Source organism: Electrona antarctica (assembly GCF_951216825.1).
Source record: "Electrona antarctica genome assembly, chromosome: 9".
Lineage (NCBI taxonomy): Eukaryota > Metazoa > Chordata > Actinopteri > Myctophiformes > Myctophidae > Electrona > Electrona antarctica.
Genome location: NC_136790.1, coordinates 11,586,596 through 11,610,506, shown reverse-complemented (window position 1 = coordinate 11,610,506; position 23,911 = coordinate 11,586,596). Strand labels below are relative to the sequence as shown.

General features: G+C 42.7%; 1 protein-coding gene across 1 annotated transcript; it reads left to right on the top strand.

Moving 5' to 3' along the window:
• On the top strand, positions 1–21,513 carry soat2 (sterol O-acyltransferase 2; the record flags this gene model as incomplete). Its single annotated transcript, XM_079509749.1, has 15 exons — positions 1–82; positions 414–472; positions 2,789–2,967; positions 8,321–8,374; positions 8,937–9,044; positions 10,715–10,997; positions 11,204–11,279; positions 11,892–11,976; positions 12,639–12,684; positions 14,681–14,810; positions 16,016–16,113; positions 16,571–16,669; positions 16,966–17,101; positions 18,249–18,394; positions 20,935–21,513. The coding sequence occupies 15 exons, from the start codon at positions 1–3 to the stop codon at positions 20,998–21,000; spliced, it is 1,647 nt and encodes a 548-aa protein (XP_079365875.1). The 3' UTR covers positions 21,001–21,513.
• Positions 21,514–23,911: the final 2,398 nt, after the last annotated feature.

Sequence of the window (23,911 nt, the reverse complement as noted above, 5' to 3'; positions counted from 1 at the left end):
ATGGCAACGGCAGAGCCGCCTAATGCAGTGTGGCGCAGAAAGAACATCAAAGGCCTTCATTCTAGTGAGATGTCCAGTCATGGTAGGGTCAGTCGCTGGACATGAATATTATTAATATATAGCTGCACAACTCCTTCACCGAAGCACCATTAATGATGGATGAGCCGCGATCCAGAAAGTTTGGGGACCACTGAAATAGCAGATCTACAAGCTCTCAAGATGTGAGCCTGTAGATCTGGTATTTTCGGTGCGTGACACAGCTATGCAACCAAGTATGAATTGGGCATAACACGTCATCGCTTTCGTCTTTCTGACATTCAACAGTATTTTTTGTCCCTGCTGAATACACTTTGAAATGAATGAATCTGTGAAATAATTATCTGATATATTCCTTTCACGTTTTCTTTCTCCAGGTGAGAGTCTTAATGACATGCAGGTAGAAGATTTGAGACAGTGGCAGACGCACATAGAGGTAAGCCAGTTGTATCCATTTGCTATTCAGATCGTTCGATTCCCGCTGGGGGGCGTGTTCTCTCCTCCGCGTCATCAGTGCCCATACCCGAGGCGGGGTTGGCGAAAGGGCCTTTCTGTGAAGAGTTTGCATGTTCTCCCTGTGTCCCCTAGGGTAAGTACCCTCACAAAAAACATGCAGTAATCCTGGTCTCTGAACTACCTCCCCCTGGCCAGCCGGGGCGCCTGATGGGAGAGGAAAGGAACTGGTCGGAATAACGTGTTCCTTCCACGCGCTACGTCCGGCCGGGGAAACTCCCCCCTGTCAGGTGGCAGCTTGGACTCCTCATGCATAGAAGGAAGCATGAGGTCAGTCCGCTGCCCCCCCCCCAGGTTGACGAAGTGTAGCGCCCAGGATTACATAAGATAATTGATAAGGGACTTATCAGTTCTTTGTGGTTCTTAGTCCATGAGCCAGAGCTCCAAAATTGGAACGTTAATTATGAATGAATTGAGTGGGCAAAACTATACCTATATTAAATTGTTTAATTGATTGTTAATAGGATCAATATATATATAATATATAATTTATATTTTCTATTTTTTGCATATTTTCCTATATAATGCCTCATTTGCATATTTAAACAAATTTAATTTGTAATACAATAAATCATTGTCTTCATGTAAGTAATCAACTGGGGAAGTTTCATGGTGATACCAGACAGTGGCCTTGTGGTTAGAGTGTCCGCCTTGAAACTGGGAGGTTGGGGTTTGATCCCCAGCTGGGTCATAACAAAGACTGTAAAAATGGGACCAAATGCCTCCTTGCTTGGCACTCAGTATCAAAGGGTTGGATTGGGGGGGTCAAATCAAATGACTTTGATAACAATTTAATATAGGTATGATTTTGCCCACTCAATTCATAAAATAACGTTCCAATTTTGGAGCTCTGGCTCATGGACTAAGAAGCACAAAGAACTTAACCGGTTCCCATTGGGAACCAAGTGGTGGAAAAGGGGTCTGGGTGAGAAAATCGTGGGATAAAAAAAAATGTTTCTCATAACTCACCCTATGCCAAATGTCTTGATATCATATTGTCGCTGTCGAGCAGAAACCTTGTATCTCTCAATACATTATCTTTTTATGTTTTTATTTATTTTTCTTAAATGAATGCTGTATTTTATACTCAAAGTGGGGTCTGTGGTATGATAGTGGAATACAAAGTTAGTGAAAATAGCTGATCTACAAGCTCAGAAATGCGTTATGATGGCTATCTTTGAAAAATCTTTCTATGTTGTGAAAATATGTGAAAATAATTTATTTTAGCCAATATTTCCCTAGCCTATGGCTCCAGAGTAGACCATAGACCCCGCCCATGCACTCACTGAGTGGATTGCCTCTCTTGAAGCTTCATGCTTCAGTCTGATAATCAGGATAATTATTTCCCATCTCTCTTAAATGGCCTTGCCTTTTGCCAGGCCACAATTAGAAATACCAATCTGGGCCTGGGCTGTGGCTCAGCGGTCCAGGCACCTTGGCTGGTGATCCAGTCTGGCAGTGTGCCGTGGGCTCGACTCCCGATCCCGACAGCATTTGCTGCATGTCACCCCCCATCTCTCTCCCCATTTCCTGACTTTCTATCCCCCCATAAAAAATATAAAATAAAGGTGAAAGCCACAAAAAGTTAAAAAAATAAATAAAAAAAATACAAATCTGTTATTAATTTGTCTTGAGGTAAAATGCCCTGATGAAGGTCAGAGAGAGAAACGTCGTAAGTTTTGTAAGTGAAGACGGTGTGCGGGACTTGATCCCCCTTTCTTCTTGAGGTTAAAAAAGAAAAGAAGAAAGGTAACCACTTCCAACCTGGCATCATTCAAAAGTAAAACGTGTTTTGTTGGAAACCACATCCTCTCACACAAGATGAAGTGATACAGCAGCACAATATCTTTATGAATCTTCTCAGCTCTCTTAGTCATACTGTAGTTCTGTCTAATTTATACTGTGTGAGACAAGCCATGGCTCATGGCTCACAGCGCTGGCCATTATTACAGAGCTATCAGCCATGGCTTGTCTCACACAGTATAAATTAGCTTGATTCATGTCTATATCCCTTCAACACTATCCATTCAATTTTCCTGGGATCACAGGGATATTGTACATGAACTCTATGGCTCTCATTTGTACCCACTATTGGTTTCCTGTAATAATGTTATTGTTGACCTGTGATTTATATCTCATTCCTCCTCTGTTGCAGACACGTCAACCAGCTCACTGAAATGAAAAGGGCTGAGGACATTTGCACCAACTGTTTATGGCCTGTCTGTCTCTTCTCTCATAGAAAGTGAAGGCGACCGTCCTAGATCAAGTCCATGGTCAGCTCAATGACCTTCTAGACAAAGCCCTGAATGAGTCAGTCCAGCTCTTCAACCAGAAGAACCACACAGAAGAACAGAAGACAACAAGCAGGTGCGGAGACACCCAGAAGAACCACACAGAAGAACAGAAGACAACAAGCAGGTGCGGAGACAATGATGGAAGTCCGATTTTGGACTTGAAAGTATAGCAATACCACGGTTACTTCCGTTGCAAGAAAACGTCTTCTCTCAAAATGCGTAAAAGTAGCCTACTCATTATGCAGAATGCCCAATTTTCAAAAGAATTTTAGAAGATTTTTGATAATGAATCATTAATCAATTAATAAGTACAAATCTAACATAACAAGAAATGGAAATAAGTCAAGTAAAATGTACTTGAGTAAGAACTAAGAACTTGAGTGTACTTAGTACTTAGTTACTGTCCACCACTGAGGAGAAGTAGGAAGTGGGGGTGCATTAAATCAAGGCAGGTGCATGCTGGTTGCCACTTTACTTTCAAAACAGGCATAATACAGGAATAGGACACAAGCTGTGTCCCAATTCATGGCCCGTGCACTTGGAAAGGTGCATTACGTCAGAGCGGCGTGCCATGGCCTGTTGCGTTTCGTAGGCTCCTTCAGGTGCACCCTTCAAATGCGCTCTGCTTTTCCCTGATTTGAAGCTTGCAGATGATGGTCACCAGTGGTAGCCTGGTTTCCAGCTTGATTCGCTGGGTTCCATGATTTGTTTGGTCACTTCGCTACTCAGTCTGGAAAGGGTCCTATCTCCAAGGTATAGGCGCCTAGGCGGGACATGTGAAAGGGTGAAAGCGACACAGGGCTTTTCTTTTTTTTTCTTTTTTTTTATCCCACGATTTTGTAACCCATTTTTCACCCCTGTGTCTTATTATCTAATGTGATCCTGGGCTCTACACACCCTCCGCCAACCTAGTCCCTATATATGGGGGACATGGGGAGAGCAACGGACTTGAACTCATGCTTCCTTCATGCCTGAGTGTCCAAGTTGCTCCTTTACACCTGACAGGGGGGAGTTTCCCTGGTTGGACGTAGCGCGTGGAAGGAACACGTTATTCCAACCAGTTCCTTTCCCCTCCATCAGGAGCCCCGGCTGGCCAGGGGGAGGCGGTTTAGAGACCAGGATTACTGCATGTTTTTTGTGAGGGTACCTACCCTAGGGGACACGGGGAGAACATGCAAACTCCACACAGAAAGGCCCTTTCGCCAACCCCACCTCGGGTATGGGCACTGATGACGTGGAGGAGGAAACACGCCGCCAGCACCCACAGCGTCCCGAGCGGGAATCGAACCCAGGACCTTCTAGCTGTGAGGCGACAGCACTACCAACTGTGCCACCGTGCCCACACAGGGCTTTTCTGATTGGTCTGTGGTGCGGGTTGGGGAAAAAAACACCAGTTTGACGTCGTATCATTCACTAAACTCACCCCACACAGCCGTCTGTGTTTTGTACCACTGAATCTGACATATATATACTGAATCAAATTAGTGTTTGCTTTTTACCGTAGGTTTCACTCTCGAGTCTCGAACTGGCGCAATTCTTTTCAACAGTGAGAAAAGCATGGACATAGTGGCTCTGGCTGATGACCTATCGCAACAACGTGGCTACGTAACAGGTGACGTTATGAAATAACAAGTCAAACAGCCAAACAGGAGACTTTCCAGACTGAGTAGTGAAGTGATAAAACAAATCACAGAACGCAGCGCATCAGGCTGTAAACCAGCCTACTCCAGTGGTGGACAAAGTACGCAACCCTAAATGAGACATTCATTTGGCTTTGCTGTGTCTGTCTGACTTGACAAGACTGGTAATGCCGTGAACATCAAAACTTAATTTCGGTGAACATTGTAGCACCTGAACTTTACCGTACTTTATTTATTTATTTTGATCGGGACAGTACCACATTGATGAACACAAGACAGGAGTAATACATACACATGAGCAGGTGTAAATATGCCGGATTTAGCGAAAGCTTTCCATCTGTAGCCTCCCAAAAAACAAGAATCAATACAACATAATACCAGTAAGAAGCCCTGAGGGTGAGAAGCGACCTTGCCCTAAAGGCATTGGTCGCGTGCACGCATCCGCCTGGGTGACGGCAGACTGCTGGGCGAGTGCTGGCGCTTGGGCACGGGGGATCAGATCAACATATGGAATGAATTCTGTACTGGCCATATATGGCCATATATGTACACTGTACAGGGTACAGGGTACCCTGTACAGTGTACAGGGTTTGATGAGGTCAGACCATATATGGAGGCGTGATGTCACGAGGCGTGACCATATGGCGTGGGTGACTAAACGGATGGATGGAGGGGAGATGCAGGTTTTCATAGTAAATGCGACCTACAGTCGCAAACACTCAAGGCCGACACTCCGACAGTTACAGAATAGAGCTTTAACAGACACATGACATAAATCACATGTACCATTTGAGTACTCTATAATACTGCATTCCATCCATATGTACTCAATGACATTGTGTATAACGTAACAGTGAAATAGTCTGTCTTGGGTCCATGTTTATAACAATGCAACGTGTTTGTTTGATAATGTGAGTGATACTGTACAATTGTAAAAATATAAACGCAGTTGACAAGTACTTGCTACTGTAAAGCAATCTGTCGTGTTTAACATGCAGTTTTAACATAATTCAACACTATGTGTTTCACATTTCATTTCAATTGTCCAATGTGTGGCGCTTACTTAGTTACTTCATAAAAGTCATGGCCCCCTTGGAAAAAAATGCTGCCCACCCCTGACATAGCATAGGTAGACGAAGGGGCGGATAATGAGGGGAGAGTGACATCTCCTGGACAGGTAGGAGCAGCACAGCCATGACACTGCATGGGACACAGAAGCACAAGCATGTTTTTCTTCTTTTTATTGTTTGCTTAAAGGACCACTTCACCACTTTTCAACCTATCTTCATAAAATAGGTCCTCACTAATAAATAGTAATAATCATGATAAAATGGCACGATTTTTTTCTACTCAGTCTGTGTCTCATAGGAGGGCTGTGGGCAGTTTAGAAAACCGTCTTCCAGTGACATCATCATTAGGCAGATTTTTTTTAAACAAGATTTCATTATCGTGAGAACGATGGCTTCCATTTTCGCATTGCAACTTTTCAGGACTAGAAAGACTGCAGTTTCTATTAGCTTGTATTCCCCATCGATGATGTCACTGGAAGACGGTTTCTGAACTGCCCACAGCCCTCATATGAGACACAGACTGAGTAGAAAAAAATTGCGCCGTTTTTTCATGATTATTAGTGAAGATAGGTTGAAAAGTGGTGAAGTGGTCCTTTAAGAAATGCACACACTTATTAGAGTAGACATCTCTAATGCTCCATTATGATACCCTATACTTTTGAGGCCAGTCCTGGTATGCATCTGTATGGAGGTTGAGTACACAGCCCATAGCCCCTGGGATTTGTCCTCCCTCGGTTGAATTTTAAAGTCAGAAGCCAGAGTGTTTTACTGTGCACTTACAGGCATACCAAATTCTCTTAAAGGAGAATTCCATGTTAGAAGGCTTTTTTACCTTTCTTACCTTTCTTTGTAGTCGTTACGTCCCCACCAAAGAGGTCCAGGTATTTTTTTGTGCAAAAACTCCTTATTGGCTATTTCCCCTATCATAAGCCCTCAATGAATTTAATTGAATTGAATTGGAATTGAATGGGGCTATGGGGTGTTGTGCTAATTCGCGTATTTCCATCTAAATAAGTAGTAAAGTGTGCCGCTTGGGATATTATTTACATTATGAAGAGAGGATATATACAAAAAAAATATAATTTTGAGAGATGGAAATAAGCGAATTAGCACAACACCCCATAGCCCCATTCAATTCCCATTAAATTCAATGCAATTCATTGAGGGCTTATGGTAGGGGAAATAGCCAATAAGGAGCTTTTGCACAAAATAACACCTGGACCTCTTTGGTGGGGACGTAACGACTACAAAGAAAGGTAAGAAAGCCTTTTAGTATGGAATTCTCCTTTAAGGGCACTACGGATTTAAGCGTTTCTTTCATTCAGCTGTTGGTTTTTTACAGCGGTGGACAAATACTACAAATTACAAAGTACATTTTCTTTTCATTATAAATGCATTGCTGGATTAGCCTACAATTTTGATTTTTTTTCCCCCCAAATTCAAAAATGTATCAGAAATGTTCCAAAAAATATCAACTATATTGAAAATATCTGATTCACAAGCTTACAATGCATTGCGTCACGTTGCATCGTGAGCTTGTAGATCTGCTATTTTCCACTATATTTGGAATAGGGCTTAAGTGGTTAATTCATACCTTTTCCCTTCCTAGAAATCTAGTTGAGTCAAAAGTGCAGTCCGTATTTGTCTTTGAAATGTGTCTCACAATACAAATACTCAAGTAAAGTACAGATACTCAATAAATGTACTTAAGTACAGCACTCAAAATGTTTTACCTTGTTTCGCACCAGCTGTTGGTTTGTTTGTTCGGTGAGCTGTTTTTAGGCCCACCCACTGGGGATTTCATCCATGTGAATTCTATCTATACACTGTTTGCCAAACAATGGCGTCAGTGCTCAAGGTTTTTCATGTGTACACTGAGGATTCTAAACTATGTCTGTGAACCCTGATACGCTGACTGACAGAGCATTAATTAACCATTACATTTTCATAGCCTGCGTGCGTGCGTGCGTGCGTGCGTGCGTGCGTGCGTGTGTGCGTGCGTGCGGTCGGGCGGGCGTGTGCATGAGAATCAAGGGGGTGAGAAAGAATGGATATTCTAAAAGGTTATACTGTATTCAGCAAATCAATATTTGAAGGCAGCTTACTGTGCCTCATACTGTACATACTGTACATACGTCAAAGCGCCACGGAGAGCTGTTAAATATTATTACTGTAGTGTTTGTACAGTACACTTTCCTTGCTCAAGGTTCAAGGTTGTATAAGCGTACTTCATCTTGTGCACAAGTACATACGGGGAAAACCTATTTTTGTCCTTCAGAACATGTACAGTAGCAGCACTGTATATTTAAATAATAATAATATTAAGTCAAGAAAAAGAGAGATATTTTAGGATACAGTATCAAATAAAACCCATGGAAATGATCAAGCTCTTTCTGTCTGTCTCAATGAACATTGCTTTAATGGTAGTATCAGAAATGTCTCTAATGATATAGTGTGCAACGAGTGATAACAGTACAGTAAAGCCTGTATGGGAATGTCAGAAGTGGATTAAGAATGCCAATAGTAATCTATATACTAATCTCTCATTGCACACCAGCGTGGGGATTATGACTGCCAAAACAGTTCATTCGGACCATTAAAGGTCCTGCGGTCCTCATTATTGATCTGTCTGGTCTTTGGGATCTTTGAGACCTGCCGAAGCCTTCATCTAACTTTACCTATAACTCTCCAACGTGTATGTGTGTGTGTGTGTGTGTGTGTGTGTGTGTGTGCGTGCGTGCGTGCGTGCGTGTGCGCCACATTTCAGACCCCATAGAATGGAGGATGGTAAAGTTTTCATGGACAGGAGATCACTTTTAGAGTAAGTATGAGTTCAATATTATGTACATTAACACTTCACAGTACAATGTAGATAATCCCTCCAGCAAAGCGTACTATATGCAGTATAGAAGTGGAAGACTTCTGTGGCTAAACCCATTCTGTACGGGAACCCCTTTTGGTGTTTTAACTAAGCATTATGTTATACTTTAGCTATTGAAAAATAGCAGATCTACAAGCTCATAGTGCGCCACCAAGTGGCGTGCTACAAGCTTGTAGGTCTGCTATTTTTGAAAAATCGTAAAAATGCGGCACAAATCTTTTAATATATATATTCTTTCAGAGCGAACGTTTTTTTTTATTTCGACCTCAGTCCAAAATGGGTTAATGCACTTCTGACCAAAACATCTTGCATGGTATAATTATTTCTGAGGCATGCCCCCGAATTATACCTGCAAGAAGCCACATCATGACACAGTAAACATGTTATGTCCTATCTTGTTGCATGAAACAGTAACATGTGTTTTTGTCCTCTCTCCATTAAAATACAGTATGTTTTGTCCTCTCTCCATCATAATACAGTATGGTTTATCTTTGTCCATCAGTGAGCTGTTTGAGATCAACCACTTCAAAGCCATCCTCCACATGTTCATAGCTGTGCTCCTCATCTTCTGCCTCAGCACGCTGACTGTCGACTATCTTGACCAGGGCAGGTTTGTGTCTCTCTGTGTGTGTGTGTGTGTGTGTGTGTGTGTGTGTGTGTGTGTGTGTGTGTGTGTGTGTGTGTGCGCAATCGCATGCGTATGTGTGTTTGTTTGTGTGTGTGTGTGTGTGTGTGTGTGTGTGTGTGTGTGTGTGTGTGTGTGTGTGTGTGTGATTTGATGACATTGACATGATGCAAACCTCATGGCCCTGTACCAAGACTGACAGAAATGCCACCCTCTGGCATAAACAAAAGTCTCCCACTTCTTATCTTAAAACGTCAAATGTAATCTTTATTGCATATCTCTCTCTCTCTCTCTCTCTCTCTCTCTCTCTCTCTCTCACACACACACACACACACACACACACACACACACACACACACACACACACACACACTCCCTCATCGCTTGTCTGGGCGTCTGGCCATAGATAAATAGAGCAATCAATCCATTTGAGAATATCTGCTGTTGCTTTGGGGCAACACTGTAAAGATTTGGTGAGTGTTTTCACATATGCAGGGCTGGGCTTGATTCCCACAGGGACAGCTGCCAGGGGAAAATGCAATCAGCATAAAATATTCAATACAAGCACTTTACCAAAGATGTATTTTCCCTGGAAGAAAATCACCCAGAATATTTTATTATAATAGAAACATGGCAGAGCCTGCCCCTGAATATCAGAATATAGAAGGAAAGCTGGTTGGGTGAACATGTGAAGCATTATGATGTTATGATCTTAATTAGTTCAGTGTTTTTCAAAGTGTACGTGCCTAGGGCACACCAATGAGCAAGTCAAAAACCCCACCCATATAGCAGTATTCATACAATTTCATAGCAGAAATAGCAGTTCTACAAGCCCACGCAAGGAGCAGGTATTGCTTTTTCTACAGTGAAGAATCAGTATAATGTATTGTCGCTCTCCGGGGGAAACCTTGTATGTGCAAAACCGCTACTATTCAGGAAATGTAAAAAGGACCCTCATGTATCAATTTAGTTATTATTTACGGACAAGCTTTTGTAAATACTTTAGTTCAGTATTCATAAAACCACCAGATTGAATGAACATTCTCAGTTTCACTTCCAAAGCAGATAGATGTACAAGCTCATAGTCACAACGCATCGCAGTGTGACGCATTGTGAGCTTGTACGTCGGCTATTTTAGCAATTTTGTGCAACATTGTTGTACGCTGAAGTAGTAGGGCATTCATTGACAAAGAAACAAAGGTGAACTATGGAGATACAAGGTTTCTGCCCGACAGCAACGAAATAGTGCATGATTACATCCCTTGATTGATTAGAGGAGAACAGAGGAGCAGAGAACATCACTCACCTCTCCCTCCACTCTACCTTGTTAAACTGTCACTGTCAGGAAGTCTAAAACTGTGACTTTTCAATCTGCTTTTGGTGCTCCTTAGAGATATTAGTTAGTCACAAGCTCTTCCTAATAATTGTGGATTCATAAATCCACAGCCAGACATAAACACTTTACTTAAAAAGAAGAAATTGTGACACGTTGTGAGCTTGTAGATTAGCTATTTTTGCTACTTTTGTGTGGCACCGTAGTATAACGAAGTAGGGCGCTGATTTACAAAGAAAACATAAAAAGTTGAGTTACGAGGTTACTGCCCCGACATTGGCAAAATGTGATCTTTCGTTGGGTTGTTCTTATCCACTCTCAGGCTGGTGCTGGACTTTGATCTGTTGTTCTTTGCCTTTGGCAAGCTGGGAACGGTGACGTGGGCCTGGGCGGTGATGTTCTGCTACACCCTGGTCGTTCCCTACTATGCCCTGACCCTCTGGGGGTCTCTGTATCACCGCTCCTCCTCCAGGATGGGGCTGAGCCTGGTCACGGTGCTGCTCATTGGTGCCCTGCAGGGCTGTGTCCTGGGCCTGTTCCCCATCTATGTGGTCCTACGCAACCGGTTGCCTCCTGCCTCCGGCTTCATCGTCATACTGGAACAGGTGTGTGTGTGTGTGCGTGTGTGTGTGTGTGTGTGTGTGTGCGTGCGTGCGTGCGTGCGTGCGTGCGTGCGTGCGTGCGTGCGTGCGTGCGTCAGTATCATGGTTAGTATCATGTCAGTATCATGCCAGTATCATGGTCAGTATCATGGTCAGTATCATGTCAGTATCGTGGTCAGTATGACTGACCTCAGATTGTGGCTCCTCAGATTCGATTTCTGATGAAGAGCTATTCCTACATCAGAGAAACGGTTCCAGTGGTCATGAAGAGTGAGCTGAAAGAAGGTACTGTAGCATTTAAACACATGGCTTCCCGAGGCTATGTAGCGTTTGTCTCAAGTGAAAACATTTGGGAACTCCTGCCATATGGTGTTCATTTTTAGTCCTCTCGAAATAGGTTTGTAGTGTGACAGCCTGGGGCCTCACACCTCAAAAGATAAACTCCCAGGGAAAATTACAAAAATATCACTTGAGACCTACTAAAATACAAAAAGTGAATACAAGCTCAAGCTGTGAGCTCATAGATTGGCTAACTTCACGTCTTTTACTTATTTTCCCCTGATATTTCTTTCTTTTTTAATTGGGAAATATGGCATATTTACATATTATATTAATCCATTAAGGGTCCACAGCCCAAAAATAGTTCCCAGCCCATTGATTGGGAAACACGGCCATAAGGCGCAAAACGCCATCCAGGAAAATCCTTTTAATGGAGGTCTGCAAGGTCGTCTCATTAAGGTCTCGTATTCAGCAGCTAAACTAATGATATTAGATTATAATGGGATTCTCCACACACAGTGCTGTGACGAAAATTAATGAGTGTCCACTGTCCAATGCAACGTAGCGCTATGATGATAATAACTAACATCAGGAGGCTGTGTTGGTTCTGCTTCTCAGGAGAGACCCCTCGGTTACCTACATTATCCAGTTATCTCTACTTCCTCTTCTGTCCCACTCTCATCTATAGGGAATCATACCCCAGGTATGGAACATAATGTATTGTACACACAACATAAACATAAAAAGTGTTCAATTTACTGGGGAGGATGGGGGAGACAAATCTGCTGTCTAAAGTGCCATGGTGCAGGGCAGAATTCAACATTCTAACATTCTAATTCATTATACATGCATTTCCTTTTGGGGAATGTAGACTGTTTGATATAATAATAATATAGACCTATAATATAACAATTTAACAATAGATTAACAACATTAAAGAGCACTATTTTTGGAAAATGTGTTTAAAAAAAAGTTCATTTAATTCAAAAATCGAAATGCTCACACTGCAGCTGTTTTTAGAATATACGCTATATTAGAATGTACGCCCTCTGTTCAATTATACTCCATAAATTATACATCCATGATCAGACATACTGTTTTTGTGACATAAATGGGTCTCCTCAATGAATAGTGTCTTGAAAAAATAGAGAAAAAAGTCAAAATAAACAAACAAATAACAATTCCTACAAGACCACGCTGACAGATTGCCAACTTTGAAATGAAATGCAACATTGGGCAGACATAAGAGGTGCATTTCGGCTGAAGGATGCCGTTTCTACTTTTTCATAGTTAACTTAGCTCAGAAACGAATCCAGGAATCCAATACAATTCCTCAAGTAAGAAAAGCCTGCTCTTTCTCCACAGGAACCCCCACATAAGATGGAATTATGTTGCCGTTACAGTTAGTATGGTAAGAGGACATTGTTTAGCTTTTTGAGCTGCACTCATTTGCAACCACACATGATCACCCTCTCCTGGTAGAAATGTGGAGCGCAGGTTGTGATTGAGCGCTTGAGGTTAACGACCCAGATGAGATAACGGCTGCTTCGTTGGCCCAAAGTATTCCATGTGTGCTCCAGTAACCCTTTCAACTCACGTTGTTTAACCACTTTAACCCCATACGGTTGACCGGAGTCCCTCAGGGCTCTCTACTAGTGTATTTTCTGTTATAGTGGGGAATACTTTCGCTGAAAATTGTCGACCGACAAGCTCACACAACGCGTTGTGAGCAGTGGTGGAAACAAAGTACTTCCAATTTTCAAAACTGTTACTTCTACTCCACTACATCTCAAAGACAAATATTGTACTTTACTCCACTACACTCCACTTATTTGACAACTTCATTTAGTAGTAGATTTGTAGATTTAGATTATTATTACGAAAAACATACAGTAACCACATAAACTATTGTTTATTGTTTTTATTTGAAAATAACAAAAATCTTTGACAATAATGACAGGCCAAGTTGAAAGTGGTTAAACTGGCAAAATAATCTCATGAATTTCCAATACGCGTCGGTGCCTGACAAGAATACCAGACAACTCGCCCCTTTACCAACTCGCCTCGGGCATACAGCCGGCGGAACTGCGCAGCCTGGTATTCCTAAAGTAACCTAAGTAAATTATGCTTAAACAGTTAAACCTAACCTTATTCCTAACCTTAACCTCAGTAAAACTATGCCTAAAACCTAACCCTATTCCTAAACTTAACCCCAGTAAAACTATGCCCTAACCCTAAACTTATTTCTAACCTTATTCTCAGTAAAACAAAATAAAAGCGGGGTTGAGATGGAATTGGGGCGACCGTACCTGTTACCCCTGACGGAGGCCGGGGGTCTCCACTTTGAAAACCATTGGCCTATATCGATATACATATTATCATCATCTACAACCCTGACAATTCTCCAAGAATGGTAACCTCAACCTCACTGTCCTAATGTTAGCATTCTCCCGCATGTAGGAACGTAGGAATACCAGACTCGCCCCCAACTCGCCCCCGCGAAATGTGTTAATGTAGTTAACAGTTAATTTAGTATTTCCCTCCATCTTTGAAATCTGAAATTATCTTGTATACAGATTTATTTGATTGTATAGTTTCTGTTGGTTGGTTATTTCTGTGGTTCTCAAAGTGGGGACTGGGAAATTAGCGAAATTAGTTAATATAGCATCAAAATCAGTTTAACCACTTTAGTTTAAACCGCTATTTTCAAATATCCAATGTATAGCCTTATACATTGGATATTTGAAAATAGCTGATGAAAATAGCCGAACACTGCATGTAGAGCAGCTATTTTAAAAGCTATTTTCGAAAATCTTGACAAAAATGTAAAACATTTGGAATGTTTTGGAAATATTTTAAAGACACAAGTCTACAGCAGGGGTTCTCAACGTTTTTGGCCGGGGACCCCCGGAAATGCTTTGGCAATGTCTCGGGACCCCCGCCCCGCCCCCTCCCGACCCCCAATATAAATTGACTGCTACAATAACCTTAAACCATTTTGGGCGGGAACCCCTTTTGGTGTTTTAAGCATTGTTATAATTTAGCTATTTAAAAATAGCAGATCTACAAGCTCATAGCGCGCCACCGAGTGGCGCACTACGAGCTTGTAGGTCTGCTATTTTTGAAAAATCGTGATTTTTTTTTAAAAAACAAAATCTTTTTTTTTTTTTTTTTATAATTTGGGGACCCCCTAAAATAATTTGGCGACCCCCCGAGGGGTCGCGACCCACGGGTTGAGAACCCCTGGTCTACAGTATGTATCCTTGGCACAAAATATCTTCAGATGGAGGTCCACGCGTCTAAATACTTTGGGGTCCTCCTTGACATGAAAACGTTTCAGAACCACTGCTGTTTTCATGAAGCGTGGCTGCATGTTTGGTTTGTGTTTGACTGTTGCCTCTGTGCAGCTCCTGGCCTGTCTGTTCTACGGCTACTTCATCCTGGTGCGTCTCTGTGTGCCTGTGTTGAACGCCAACGCCAACCTGCCTGTTAGCACACGCACACTGGTTCTGGGCGTGTTCCACTCCATATTACCAGGTAGACACTCACCTCAGTCAACAACACGTGAAGACATCACCTGTGTGCAGTATGTGGCACAGTGGTTATCTGTCACGGTCTCAGACTTTGCTCATCTAGATGTTGTTTTTCTATGTTATGTTCTACTTGTTTTGATTCTATGTTCTGTTTATCTAGCTGTTGCATTTCTATGTTCTTGTTCTAGTTGTTTTGGTTCTATGTTCTATGTTCTTCCCCATGTGTTTCTCATGTATAATCAGCCCTCCTGTGTATATCAGTCTTGTTCCCCAGTCAGTCTCTGTCGGTTCATTGTTTGGTGTCAGTTTCGAGTTTGTGTTATCTGTTCACCTTTATTAAAATAAAACACCCAACCATGGGTTTGATCACCATACCTGCCTGGCTGTCCTGCAGGTGGGCTGGGACGATAGTGCAAGTGGGTCCCCAAATAATTGGTAAAACAATAAGATTGTATTGATAGTATAACAACCTATAAAACCCTTGAAAAAGGCAATGAAAACATCCGTCCTTTGTTATGGCGACTCATACTGCCTTGCCCACGTGAGGAGGCCGTGCCTCCATTACGTTTTTCATAAATTGTACTTCATTTCTTGTTTGTATTTGAAATATTTTCATTTCCCGCCCAAAATGGAAAAAAGTAATTGAAAAAACACGGTCCCCTCACCAGAACCAAGGACAGGTGTTTTCGATGAATCTATCATGGTTAAAATGGGTTTGTATAGGAATCTAAATACTGAATTAAGCTACTTAAAAAACTGTCTGGGGTGTTCACAAAACCCTGAGTAGATGATAAAATGACCCCCCAAAAAATAAGTAGTGCACTTAGTTCATTTCCACCACTGCTCCCTCCACCCACTCCCTCGCCCCCTCTCCCTTTCACTGTTTTCTCCCTTCTACTGTTTTAGTAGCACTTAATTGCTTTCTTTGCACTCTGCTTAAATCACCAATTTACTGTACCATTTAATGATCAGTCTTTTATTGACTACGGTTGTTCATGCAACTCTGATCTTTCCCCTGATCTTGTTCTTGTAAGTCACTCCGGATAAGAGCATCTGCTAAAATGCCTAAATTGGAAACTGAATCTCTCTCTCTCTCTCTCTCTCTCTATCTATCCTCTCTTCCCCCTCTTTAAAATGTGGAATTTCTACTTATTGAGATCACATGTGTTGCCACAGCATCATATCGTCTGCCTCTGCTCTGTGTCTCAGGTATAATGCTGCTCCTCCTGTGTTTCTTTGCCTTCCTCCACTGCTGGCTCAACCTCTTTGCAGAGCTGCTTGGCTTTGCAGACCGCATGTTCTACAAGGTGTGTGTGTGTGTGTGTGTGTGTGACATGGTTAGTTATTATAGTTGACTAAAAACTAACTTTAAAAACAAAAGCATTTTAGAAAAATAAATACAATCAAGGTTTTACAAAACTTAAAAACACTAGAACAAAAATCATAGAGAAAAGATGGGTTATTGCTTGTAGGAACGAAGACCTGCACCCGAAAATATCCTTGTCTGTATTCAATATTTCTCTTTTAATTAATTAATACCAAAAAATAGCTGATCTAGAAGCTCACAACTAGTGAGCATGTTGTGAGCCCACCCATCTGGGCTCACACGCTGTGAACTCTTTCAAGATTTTCAAGTGGGCCCAGGCAAAGAAAAGGTTGGGAACTGCTGATCTAGGATAGGTCAGTTGGCCTACCCTATATTTAATTATTCTGTTGTTCTGATACTTGTAGTTGTATTGATTACACTGTCTTTTGGTGATACAGGACTGGTGGAACGCTACATCATTTTCTAGCTACTACCGCACCTGGAACATAGTGATCCATGACTGGCTCTATTACTACGGCTACAAAGACTTCCTCCGGGTAAGCACAGTCAGGTTACGCCTGATCGGGTAAATACAATTTAAAAAAGTGTATCAGTGTTTCAGTTTGACCCTCACAATCCAAAGCACCACAAGCTCTGAGGCATTCACACCTACAATCAGCCCTATGACTCTTTAAACACGTTTAAATGCATAGTAGTAAAAACCCATCTCGTAATTCCAGTAAAACAAATTCCCCTCTGATCCAACGCGACCCTTGGAACTGGCAGTGACCTCTCTCATCTCTCTCTCTCTCTCTCTCTCTCTCTCTCTCTCTCTCTGTGCTGATCCCTGCAGCTGTCCAAGAGGAAGTTCCGCACAGCTGCCATGCTGAGTGTGTTCATGGTCTCTGCTGTGGTCCATGAGTATGCCTTCACAATGGGCTTTGGCTTCTTCTACCCTGTCTTGTTCTGTCTCTTCTCTGTGTTTGGAGGTGAGGGCAGTAGGCTGCTCTCTTGCATGCATTTCCCAGATGAAATGCATGTAAGAGCTATGTGTCTGTGTGTGTGTGTGTGTGTGTGTGTGTGTGTGTGCGCACGCGAGCGTGTGTGTCTATACAGGAGAGAGTAATGCCCATTTCAGCTGACTCGGGGGGGGGGGGATATCGGGGGGGATATCTCTATTCCACCTTCTCAGTCCTCATAATAAAATGTAGCTCATTTAATAGTCGGGAAAAGCCAAAAGAAAATTACGTCTCCATAGACTCCATTCCACCCCCTCCTGCTAAAATTAAACACATCCACTGTCGGATGTTTGTGTATTATACTAGACTAGTGTAGTGTTAGCGTTTGTCGTTGGAGGGTTTTCATTTATTTTGAGCTCATTTTTGTTTTTTATTCTGAACTGTGCTTTCTAAATTAGAACCTATTATTCAACACCAAGTGACAGTATACGAGAGGAGAACTGAATTGTTTGTAATCATAGACTAATTACAATACTCTCTCTTTCCCCTGGGTGTCAGTCATACTGATTCAAAAAGGAAGAAGAAGAATTTACTTCTTTGTCTTCGAGAATACCAAAACACACCCGCACTGGAACGTTTCACAATCTCTCTTCCAAAGAAAAATACGCATCTGATAAATCTCTTTATAAAGCACCTGTGAAAGCAAGGTTGCAAAATGCTTTACATTAAACTGAGGAAATAAAATTAAACACTTTTTAAGCACAATAGGCTATAAGATATAAGAGAAGAAATGGTACATTTTGGCTTTATGGAAAGGCCTATAAGAACAGATCTGTAAAAAAGAAGAAAAAGCAAGTAAAACACTCTGTTAAGGGCTGTATTGGCATTTGAAAACATACGCTATTAAAAACAAAATAATGTACAGTATACAATTAAAAGTGAATTTTTACAGGAATAAATTGAATTGTATAGGAAAACTAGCTTACAAAATCATTGTGTGCATTACTGCATTTGCTGTCAGAAACACTTATGTAGCCTAGGAAAGGTTAGCTTGGGATAAACCTTTGAAACAAATGGCAGCAATATTTCAATGTTTTGTTTTCTCTCTCTCTCTCTCTCTCTCTCTCTCTCTCTCTCTCTCTCTCTCTCTCTCTCTCCTGCTTCTTTACTTCCTTAGTGCTGTTGAACTTTGCCCTGAATGACAAGCGCCAGAGTCCTTTGTGTAACATTCTCCTGTGGATGGCTCTGTTCGTGGGACAGGGGGTCCAAGTTTGTCTGTACTGTCAGGAGTGGTACGCACAGATACATTGTCCTCGGACGGGGGTGAGTTTTTTTCTCTCTCTCTCTCTCTCTATTTTATTATTTTGTTAAACAGTGATTCTCAACCTGTGGGCATGGGCCTACTGGTGGGCTGTTAAACAGTGATTCTCAACCTGTGGGCATGGGCCTACTGGTGGGCTGTGAGGATATTGCATTATTTGGGGGCCCACCCTAAATAATTGGCAAAACACTAAGGGCTCCATCTCGCGCCAGGAGCCCCATCTCCTTCATTTTGGGATTTAGTATTGTGTAAGAGGCGTTCTCCCGTAAAAAATGCTATCTTGTGCCACCACCTAAATCCTTAAAACACCTCCATTACATTATGCACAGGTGTGGTTTGGGCGTTACGCAACTTAAACCAATCAGTGTGCCAGGTTCCATTCCCTTTAAGAGATCTATTATCCATAATCCATTATGCCCTGGATCTTGCCATATGGAAGAGCAACAGTGCTGCCTGGAATACATTTATTTTAGATACAGAGGGTTGCTTTTTTGTGTCCAGTATCTGACTATTCTGCCATCCACTCCACGACCAACACAGCTAAGTTATGCTAAACACAATGAGCACAAGGAATTGACACTCTGCCGATTAGAGTGAAATTACAATCACAGATTTGTGAAGAGACCTGAGCTGTGAATGTTTTGCAACATGCATACATCAAGCCGAGGCAGCTCCAACTCAGGTCGCACCATCTGAGGAGCGCATTCTTTTATCAAACGGATTGGCATTACGGGTGGTTTGAAAAGGCACTTTCCGTTGTCCTAAACCTGTGGGCATAAGATAGCAAATACAGGGAAAGCGCATCGACACGCCTGCAGACACACCTCCACCCGCAAATACAGGTGTCGGCAAAATGAATAGTGGGTTGTGTGGCCGCAAGATAACGTTTACGCACTGTGGAAGCTCCTATATGCGTAATTCACGGAGAATGTTTATTACTTGCGGATAAAGAATGGCGTACGATGGAGCCCTAAGATTTCAATGATAATATAATATTTATATGACAATTACTCAAGTAAATTGTCATGATGGTGACAACCCTAGACACGGCCTCAGATGACACTGTGACCCCATTTCAACTGTATTATTTCTCCAACTTATGCAGCAACCTATTTGAGAGTGTCTCTAAAGCAGCGCGCGGTGGCTTTGGCTCCACCGTTTGGATGTCACACAGATGCTGGTGACCTGATTAATCTGACCGTTGGAGCCCACGCTGGTCTCTGCCTGGTTTCATTATCCCAGCTTTGGCAGTCTGTCTCTTATCCGCAGTCCTAAATGAGAGTGCATGCGTGTGCACAAACTCACACAGCACATCATGCTGTACAGTACATGCAATATGTGTGCAAATGTCACATCGCTGTCAGATGGAAACCTTGTACTGCAGGGTTCCCCAATAGGCGGCCCGCGGGCCATTTGCGGCCCGCGGAGCGCCCCCTTTGCGGCCGGCGGAGTGCCCCCTTGTGGCCCCTGGAAGAATAAAAAAAAAAAAAGAACGTTTTTTGTTTTGTTTTGGGGGGGTGTCCCAGATATAAATGGCATTAAATGGGGTCAGTAGCCTATGCATGTCAAACTGGGCACCCCCTCAAGGACCACTGGTGGTCCCCGGACCACTGGTTGAGAACAATTTTTAATTAATTCATGAAAAAATAAAAAACCCAATTTGTGCGCGTGCGGACTCGGCCCCCAGGCTGGTTCCCTAGTCAAAATATGGCCCTTGAGGAAAATTAATTGGGGAACCCTGTTGTACTGTATGTCCAAAAGTCTTTTTTTTTTTATTATAATAAAAAAAAGTAATATAGTAGTATAGTAGTTGCAATGTGAGCTTGTAGCTCTGTTATTTTCTGTACTTTTGTGGGACCCTCTTGCATGATGAAGTAGGACATTCATTTGCGCACGCACACACGCACGCACACACGTACGTACGCACACACACACCAGTCCAGCGCAGACACACATGTTGAATGCTGGAATTGTGTAAAAAGCATGGATTACAGACTGGCCCTTCCCCTTTCCCCGGTCTAAAGCATTTATAAAACTCCACATGTGGAGTCCTTGGATTGACGTGACAGATGTGCACGGATGTACTTACACGCGAACTCCACCCAGATCTGTGTGTGACACCACCCGCCCCCGAGCCTGGGGTTTCATTCACCGTTTAACACAGTTTAAGGCTCAGCGTTCATTTATATGGTTCTATTTTCATCCGAGTTAAATCAACGCTGAGGATGTAACCGCGTAACTACTGATTGTATGCGTATAAAACAGCAGTCGCACAAAAAAGAGAGCTTATTACGCAGTAATGATGAAGTCACCAAACCAGTGCTGTGTATAGGGTTACGTAACGTTTATATACTTTTTATTGTATAGGGAGTATACGTTTTTGTATACTTTTTCCATTAAAAACTGATGGTGTTTCTGTTGTGATGTTACTCTTCCTATGATTGTATTTGACTGGACTTCTAATGCCATGCATCTGTAACGTATACTGCTGGTATCTATCTATCTATCTATCTATCTATCTGTCTGTGCTCTTTGCCAACAGGACAGTTTCTGGGAGCTGGTGACACCACGGTCTTGGAACTGCAGCTCGGCAGCTCACACAGTGTGACAGCTGCCCTTCTCCTGTGATGGAGGGATGAAGGAATGGTGGGATGAGGAGGAGAAATGGAGGACACGCACGCACGCACACACACACACACACGCACACGCACACACAGTGGAAGGAAGGACAGCTGGTTGAAAAGGCAGACAAACCGACACACCAAAGGTCCGACAGTCATTAGACCGACGACCTACCCCAAACCTAACCCTAAACGCAAGCACGACGCAACGCACGTCGGACCAACGCACGTCGGACCAACGCAAGTCCACCAACGGGTGATTTTCGCGTGTCAGACCTATGGTGTGTCGGATAAGCGTGCGCACCCCAGACAAAATGGGAATAAATAATAAGTTGGGTAGTAAAAAACTATGGTTGAATATGAATATGAATATGTTGTATATTGGTGTAAACATTAGCTAATATTGATATTGTTTATGTGTCTTCAGTGGGTCAAATTGTTTTCTTGTATGTTATTTGTTGTTTTATCTGTACTTTATCTGGCATATCATGTTTTGATCCATATTTCATGTAAATTTTCTAAATTAAAACTAGAGGCGAAGATGGGATGACAGACTAGAATGTGTTTTTGCTTTTAAAGGAGAAGTAAACCGTATAGGTTTTAGTTCCAGTCTCATGAGTAACTGGTGCATTTATATAGCGCCTTTATCCAAGGTGCTGTACACACTGTAGATGCATTACATTCCCCCATTCACACACATTCATACACGACGGCAGAGGAAACCATGCAAGGTACCAACCTGCTCATCGGAAGCAATTAGGGGTTCAACATTAAGGGGAGTGAACCTTCCTGGCGCTAGTGGGGGGAGTATTGTTGTTGTTCTTGGTGTAGACGGCCCTTAATAATATCCTGTCTGGAAGCATGTTCCGTTGTACGTATCACTGGTGACAGAAATTAATGGTACCAGCAATAGGGATGTTCCGATCATGTGTTTGAGTATCTGCCGATACCGATTTGATTTTCTGATTTTTCCCGATCCGATATTTATATTTTTGTAGAACACTTATGCCTTATCACAACAGTACAACATGCAAAATCACAGACAATATCCAGTCTAATATCATGATATGGATATGATATTGATACTAGGGATGTCCCGATCTCATTTATTTTGCTCCCGATCCGATTCCGATCATTTTGAAAATGATGTGATCGGCCCAGATTTCCGATCACGTGATCGGTTCGGGAAACCCTATAGTACCCGCTAACCAGTATCCGGTTACCCTCTATACTTGCGGGGCCTTTGCTTGAATCACGGCCATTTTTCAAACTCGGCAGGTTCTGTTTCATCACTGTGCAATTTTCATCCTCTGCATTTACCCGTGGTAACTATTAGGAGCAGTGGGCACCATTAACTCATCCTCTGCATTTACCCGTGGTAACTATTAGGAGCAGTGGGCACCATTAACTCATCCTCTGCATTTACCCGTGGTAACTATTAGGAGCAGTGGGCACCATTAACTCATCCTCTGCATTTACCCATGGTAACTATTAGGAGCAGTGGGCACCATTAACTCATCCTCTGCATTTACCCATGGTAACTATTAGGAGCAGTGGGCACCATTAACTCATCCTCTGCATTTACCCATGGTAACTATTAGGAGCAGTGGGCACCATTAACTCATCCTCTGCATTTACCCATGGTAACTATTAGGAGCAGTGGGCACCATTAACTAATTTACCCGTGGTAACTATTAGGAGCAGTGGGCACCATTAACTCATCCTCTGCATTTACCCGTGGTAACTATTAGGAGCAGTGGGCACCATTAACTCATCCTCTGCATTTACCCGTGGTAACTATTAGGAGCAGTGGGCACCATTAACTCATCCTCTGCATTTACCCATGGTAACTATTAGGAGCAGTGGGCACCATTAACTCATTTACCCGTGGTAACTATTAGGAGCAGTGGGCACCATTAACTCATCCTCTGCATTTACCCGTGGTAACTATTAGGAGCAGTGGGCACCATTAACTCATCCTCTGCATTTACCCGTGGTAACTATTAGGAGCAGTGGGCACCATTAACTCATCCTCTGCATTTACCCATGGTAACTATTAGGAGCAGTGGGCACCATTAACTCATTTACCCGTGGTAACTATTAGGAGCAGTGGGCACCATTAACTCATCCTCTGCATTTACCCGTGGTAACTATTAGGAGCAGTGGGCACCATTAACTCATCCTCTGCATTTACCCATGGTAACTATTAGGAGCAGTGGGCACCATTAACTCATTTACCCGTGGTAACTATTAGGAGCAGTGGGCACCATTAACTCATTTACCCGTGGTAACTATTAGGAGCAGTGGGCACCATTAACTCATCCTCTGCATTTACCCATGGTAACTATTAGGAGCAGTGGGCACCATTAACTCATCCTCTGCATTTACCCGTGGTAACTATTAGGAGCAGTGGGCACCATTAACTCATCCTCTGCATTTGCCCGTGGTAACTATTAGGAGCAGTGGGCACCATTAACTCAGGCCCTGCATGGGGAGCAGTATAAGGGGAGAGCCGTCTCTTGCTCAGGGACACTTGGACAACGGACATGGCACGTTAAGGGCCAACCTTGAACATTCCGATTCCCCACCTCAGCTACGACCCACTGACTATCACATTGAAAAAGATCTGTCTGCACACCCACAACTGTGTGCAAGAGTAGTACAGCGGGATATGGAAGACATGGCTGTGTGTGTGTGTGTGTGTGTCCTGAGCATGACGTTAAACTGCTCCGTTGTAACTACCATCGTTAATGTAGTGGGTGCAGATTTAAGATGCATTTGCAACCTCTGTGGACTGTGTGCTTCAACACCATCGCAAGCTTGCATACAACAAGGCACTGCTCACCGATGGAGTATACCAAGTGCTGCTTGGTGGACCTTCCCATGAGCAGGGAAGAG